This window comes from Neodiprion pinetum, chromosome 2 (genome assembly GCF_021155775.2).
Source record: "Neodiprion pinetum isolate iyNeoPine1 chromosome 2, iyNeoPine1.2, whole genome shotgun sequence".
Taxonomy (NCBI): Eukaryota; Metazoa; Arthropoda; class Insecta; order Hymenoptera; family Diprionidae; genus Neodiprion; species Neodiprion pinetum.
In genome coordinates this window covers 32,285,362-32,292,570 of record NC_060233.1, presented here as the reverse complement: position 1 = coordinate 32,292,570, position 7,209 = coordinate 32,285,362, and the positions used below count along the sequence as shown (strand labels likewise).

Below are 7,209 nucleotides of genomic sequence, written 5' to 3'. Positions count from 1 at the left end.
AGATAAATAAAACGCCGGTCCTAGGGAACTGTGAGGAGGAGGTTCTCCTCGCAGCTGCACGACACTCCGGGGCCGTTCTGCGTTTGGGTAGAGATCTGGCCGCTCTGGGTCTGCCTGGGTGCGAGACGGCCGATATAGAACACGAAACGGCGGCGGAGGCGTAAGAATCGGCCGCGGGACCTCCGGAGGCTGTAGTCGAGGCCGGTACGTGGTGATAGAGCCGGGATCGCGGCGTTGGCGCAGAGCGCGAGAGCGGCGGGGCTAACGGGGTGTGTTCTCTTCTCTTCGGAGGAGGCGAGGAGGCGAGGAAGGCGAATACCGAGACGAAGCGAAGCTACGATACAGCCGCAAGCTGCGAGGAGCCGCGAAGCCCTTTCGAACGAGGCAAGATGCGGATTGCGCCTCGCTAGTCTTGGACCGTTCTTTAGTTTCGAGTTTCGTTTCACCGTAAACCCGCTCCAACGCATCCCGACGAGAGAAAAAATACAATACCTGACTACTGCATCTGACGGCAGGGCTCAGCGATGCCACCGTCCCCGCTGCCCTCCGATACCGTTGCCGTACCCTCCAGGTACGCATCGACGCGGTTCACGATCTTCGCCACAGCTTTCATCGTCCTTCTTGCTAATCACCTGACACCCACCGACGCCGTGGTAAGTCCACCATGTACTCAATAGTTTTCCTTATACCTGTAAATACACCACGATCCGCTTACTATGGCCGATGTGCGCCGATCGTTTCACCTGTCGTTACACTTGACCCTTGACCTCTGACAATTATCGCCCCGGAGCTCGGCCAACCCCTCGCGATTTTGACAGGTGCTTCAAACTTCTCATCGCCTTACATTCATTCGATTTTATTCTCGATTCATTTTTCAATTTTATTTTTTCCTACTCCTTTTTATCTTCATTCTATTTTATTTTTTATTTCAACTTCTGTGCGTTTTTTTTTTTTTTTTTCACATCATTCCTCCATACGGTCATGACGATGAGGTACAATTAGACCGGAAAATGAGCAAATGCGATAATTTCAGCGGTGATGGGAAGACTCTTGGAAAATAAAATAATGTAGAGAAAAAAAAACAACCAAATGCTTTGGTTTCGTATGCTACAGCGCGAGATAACTAAAATTATTTCATATGTATACATAATAATGAGAACATGTACAGGTGTATGTAAAAAAAAAATTACCACGGTGTTTCACACAGTGAACGATACGCGTTGCACCGACTTTTACTCATGTCGTCATTTACGTACGTGCTATATCACCGATCACTGTTCCTCTCAGCCATGTGTATTACAAGCATTCGCAGCTCCTATGCTCCAGATCTCGTTATGCGTATGCGATACGTTCACGATTAGCTGAAATCTATATGCATGGATATGTTACGTGCCGTACAATTGATAAATTATCAAGCTGTATAGTATAATCATCGTGTGTATATTTTTACGGGAATTTGATGATCAATTTTGCGATTCGTTCATACCCTCGCCAAGATTATATAACCAATAACGCACGTTCACCTGTACCATTCGCACGTGTATCACACACATGTGTCTATGGACAGTACGCGCAGTCGCAACAGCCCAGTGCGCGATGTGTCAGCGTGCAGGACACGTGAGCCGGTGCACGTCCTTTTTTGGTTGCACTGCAGGAGGCATGGGAGCCTGGGCGTTGCACCGATCAAAGGGTATAACGGATGATCTTTGCCAGTTCATGAACAGCGATTGACCGTGGCCGTATCCGTATCGTTAGATTCTAATTATTTATAAATCAAAAAAACCACATCGATGTATCGATGTGAATATTACAAACGATATGTATTCGCGCAAGTGATAAATATTCGAGACAAAAATATGTCGAAATATTTCATCTTTTACTCCTTTCGGCCCGTTATGCAAATATACTGCAATATATACTGTGATAATCATGTTTTTAGTTTATATATAGTAACACGTGGGTAGCAGCGTGTTCGTGTGTGTGCACAAGTATAAACAATAGTTCGATCTGTGCTGCGTGGCGACGTTGGCGGGAATAATTGCGAATGAATGATGTAACATTGCTTATACGCTTGTAACGCTAAACGAAATGGATAGAACGTATCGTGTGTAATTAATTTGATAGTTACGAAATCGTTATTTTTAAATCAGGCCAGAATTCATACATGATAAGATATGAAAATAGGGACAGGGATCATCAGCGTGCACGAGAGGCCGAGTTCGTCTGATAGCGAATATGCAAACCCGCCCCACGCATCTTCGCGGCGGCCAGGAAACTGGCGCGAGTCTCAACCGAGGCTCTTTGTGGAAATTCTTAGGAGCTATTAACTTGGTCTTTTATTTTTCGGTCCCTTCGTTAGACCGCCGTTCTTGTTTTTTATTCCCATTCTCTCGTGCCCGCCCTACAGAAACGATCGCCGTTCCATCTTAGGCGTTCGTAGATTGGCCGGTTTCAATTAATAACTCATACGTAGGATATATCAGGGGATTTCGATGCCTCGGTAGAAGAGGCGCCGGTGAACCCTTCGCCTACGATCAGAGCTGACTCTAGAACAGTGCACTGACTTCATCCGGCTGTTGAAACCGACGTCCGGAGGTGCAACATTCTCTATGATCGCATATTCGAACCACGAAACCACTGCGTCGGTGCACAGCTCGTCGCCCAATCACATCGACCGGCCCACGCTTCACAATTTCATTCATGAAATATCATCGCTATCCTACCCAGCTGACTCGTTCTCTCTCGTGCTCAGAGAATACACTTGCGTTGATATCGATTCGCTATAACTTGATCGTGCTGTTCGATTTTATGAAAATTATTCCAGCGAGTTGAAAAATTCAAGTAATTCTCGCGAGATGTAACGCACGCGTTGAAGCAACCCACCAACCAAAGTTTCTGCAATTTTTGCCAACAAATCCCCGATAATTGAGAAGTCCTGATTATTATTATTACTGCTTTTTTTCCTATTTCTTTCGTTGCGTGTGAAGTGATGCGTATATTCAATAAATTTTAAGTGATTACCCGATCGCAGTAAAAAAAGATATTATTTAATTCTGCGAAGAATGAACGAAAGCTCGGGACGTTATATATGATATTTGAAAATATCCACAGATTGCATTTTTTGATGATTTCACAACGTTCAATGAAAGAACTGAACTAAATCGGCAAATAGCAAAGTTGAACTTAAATTTTATTTACAAACTATAAATGAGAAATTGAATTCTTGAGGAGATATTTGAAAACGTAGGGCAGTGCGTGATGGAAGAAATTCCGTTGACAAAAGGTGAATAATGTACACTAGACACTTACAACCTTTGCTAATTTGTTGTCTTTATTTCGCATCTTCTGTTTCCCGTCTCTTTTTCGTATTTTATTTGTTGAGCGAAGTAAGTAGTTGCGTAACACGAGAGCTGGAAACTTACAGCGACAAAAGAAGGGAGTAATTTTAGTATGTAAAATAAAGTAAAGACAAAAAAAGAATTTTGCTGACAATGTTACGAGATTTCATCAGCATATGCTTCACATTTCGTACATATGTGTACAGATATCGCTTCAGACTGCTACGCGGTTTATCGTACGCTCAATGTGTTCGTTATAGAAAAGCATGTCAACGAATTCGTGATATTGGGAGTATGAATTGAAGAAAAGTTGAAGAATAACAAGATTCGAGTAAAAAAAGAGAGGAAAAAACGACGGTGGTCGACGACACACGCGCACGATGCCGACGTTCGTCACCCCGCGATAACCGGGGAATAATCAGGCGACTCACGGTTCTAATTCCATTACATGTACATACGAATATTCGGATAATGAGGTGAAGAAAAAAAACTGAGGATGCTTGAGACCGTAATGAGTAAAAAACAAATTCAAACGATGTATGAAGACCGAGTGATTGTGAGTTTATCACTCGGCTCAATTTGATAAGGGAACCATTTCGCGCAGCAGTTGAACCGTCAATTTATTATACAAATATATATCACAACCCGAAGCGTTGCACGTGTATTTTGATAGTTCGACACGTTAGAAAAACTGGCAAAAACGCGCACTGAGGGTAAGAAGAGAGAGAAACGAGGAAAAAAGAAACCAAACTAGCGAAGTTCCTCGGCGTGGCGCCACGAATTAATAATATGTAAATTAAAAATTATCACCGTCAGATTTCGTGATACGCGTGTTAAACTGACGCAACTATTTCTACGGTCATTTGAGTTGACTTTTTTCGATACGCTATTTTTCGTTCCGCTCAGCTCAATATCTTCTATCATTGCGCAAGAAAAATTACATCCCGCTCAATTTTATTTATTTTTTTTTTCATCTATAAATATTAGGTTATCTTTCAGTGTAAGATGCTAATTATCGCAATAACATTGTTTTGTTGTAACAAGTTGTTGAAAAGCCCTGGATCAGCGCCGCTGTGATATCTACGTATTAGTTATTTTGTAATCTTCTTGATATGAATTATAGGGTACATAATGTAGAGCACAGATTTAGTTCAAAGATTGGCTAGCTAATTACTGATGTTAACAAGCGTGTACATGTGCACAGACATTCAAGGCCATTTATTTCTTTCGATTTTATTTCAAATCGTTTTCTTATTTTCAATTCCGGAAGTACATTTTCGGACGTGGATTAATCTCGGGTCGCGGTCGAATCAATGTTTACCCGGCCTTATCGAGGACGCTCGTGTTCAAACAAACCTCGACAGATAAGATGGTATGATTACTTCGCCGCGGTCAAGGATCGTCCCAACGGTGTCAATTTTTTTTTACCTCTTATACAACATCTCCCGCCTTTGAGTAATCCAAAGTTTCAACTAATAGCCGAACAAGCACTTTGAACGCATGAATTCCAACAGAATAAATCAATGAGTTATCGATCGAATTACGTAACTGATTTCGTATGTATATGCGTGACGTGACGTGCGTATTACAAAGTATCTTGGATTTTACGAGGGCGTAGCAAGTTAGGGGGTCAGACTGAGAAAAAGAAGGCCTTGTCTAATCTCTTACGAAACTCTAACCCCGTTACGCTCTTCGTAATATTACTGAATATCAAGCGCAAGAGTCAAAGGTTAAGGGGACAAACCGGCCAGTGGATGGATGACGATCCTAAGAAGTAAAGCAGACCCTTTTTTTTTTCATTGACCTCGCGCCCATTTGGCATCATATGGATCGTGTGCACTTTGCATGGATCTCGGTCCCGGAATTTCGGAGCTTCAAATTTTGTTAAACGTTTAGGATAGATCCTCTGTGATCAAATTATACAAGCTGCATTCGGCTGCAAATTTCGATTGATTGATCGTCTGTATTTTTCTTCACCGCAAACAAAGGCATATTTGCCGAGTAATTAGAATCTGTATATTAAATTCTATATGTTACATTAAAATCTGTATATTGATTAAAAAATTGAAACATAAGTTGATCTGTCCGCCTTCACTCCGACTGCAGGATCTATCCACGTGATGGATAGCTGACTTTCGGATGACCGCAAACATACTTTTAAGATACCGGATGATCAATCGTTTATAAGAAGAACGTTGAGGTTCCAAGAAAATTTTGCTTCGGATACCACACAGTTGTTTACGAATAAAAACAAGAGAATGCACGTCGAGGTGCTCATACGGCCATTGAATAAAGTCATCGAACGTGAAACGAATGCAACCCAATGCCTATGTATAAACATACCCATAAAGGTACGTTGAACCGAATTGAGACCTCGTAGTGGTCGGCCGATAAAACGAGTCTGGCGCCATGGAAGCAAAGGATAAGGTGCCGTTTTAACAATGACCAGCGTCGTGCAGATTGCGTTCGAAGTTGTATTATAGCGTAGTCTGGACTTGATGCAGTTCTCCGAGACCTCCACGCAGCACATTTGGAATGACGGCACAGAGAAAAAAAGAATTTCTTTCGTGGTTTTTTGTTTTTTTTTCTCCTTTCGATTCGTCTTATCGCTTCTCTTTATCGCTCTCTCACACTCTCTACCGCATCTCTCGCGTCAACCAATTCACCACGTACTTCGCTTGGTAACAATTCGAATCATAACCTTCTTCTCAGCGCGGTTCCCTCTGAACAGTCGCTCCTGCAGTTTTTATTATACATGTGACACACAGTGACACATACACGCACAGGTGTCCGAGATGTGTGATACCTAACGATCTCCAATTTATTTGTATATTATCGTTGTTGCGCTCGTAATTTTAATTATTCTTTAGCACATTATCCTATTCTTCTTTCATTCGTGATCTATAGTTTTTTATAGCTTTAAATTATTGTACGGAGACTTTTCTATTTTACAGAACTCGTTTGTAATTTACTGATTCAACAGTTTGAGGACTAAATTCCAACTTGTAAATCGTAATTGTAAAAATTTTTCCAGAGACACGCTGCTTGTGGAAAAAATGACATTAAAAAATCGTCAGCGTTGATTAGAAGAAAAATGTTGATCATATTCTTCGAAGCACTCCAAATCTCTCTTTATATTTTACAACGTCAGATTTAAAAGGAAAAAATACGTTGACTTCTATATTCGTTTTACCTGAAATATTTCTAGAAAATTCAATTCAAAATATTACAATAAATGAGAAGAAAGATTTTCACCGTCACAGAATAAATATGTATTCACCTCCGCAACTTTAATTGGCAATGAATTATGCGCCTGGGCGTTATGATACTTATCCTTGCCCGAGAGCTGACTCAAAACAATTAATCAGACCGCGTATGCATAACTATATCTACGTATCTCGGGAGGAGTATAATAAGTAAAAATTATGTCACTCATGTGGTCAATGTCTCATGCACGCGACTCGTTTACAAAAGCCTATGCGCATAACGATATAGCAATAGGTGTAATATGTACAACAAATTACGTAATAGTTAATGCCACATAACCCAGGATAAAAATACCTCAAAACTACTTATATGGCTGGATGACGTTCATCTCGCTCTTACTTAGCCTGCGAAGAATCCTTATACCCATTTCCGGCAGTTATGTCTTGCCCCGTTTGAAGAAGAGAGAAAACATTAAAAAAAAATTTGAAAACAGAGCGAAAAAAAGGAAAAAGTTAAAAAACAAACGATCTCTCTTCGTGAATAATTCCTACCTCTGTTATGGTAATAATTGCGCTCAACGCTCCCGAGTTGTTATACCCGTATTATGTACGTATGTATGGACATAGTGTATTATTATACATAAGCGTAAAGTCGCTCGTAACGT

The 7,209-nt window shown here is 41.2% G+C and overlaps 1 protein-coding gene across 1 annotated transcript in view; it reads left to right on the top strand.

Annotated features, from left to right (window-relative positions):
- Positions 1 to 53: 53 nt before the first annotated feature.
- The window catches only part of LOC124211506 (collagen alpha-5(IV) chain), a 30,574-nt gene continuing 23,418 nt past the window's right edge, over positions 54 to 7,209 (top strand). Inside the window, exon 1 of the mRNA XM_046610619.2 lies at positions 54 to 653. Within this exon, the coding sequence (XP_046466575.1) occupies positions 525 to 653 (129 nt within the window). The 5' untranslated portion in view covers positions 54 to 524. The remainder of the gene's footprint in view (positions 654 to 7,209) is intronic.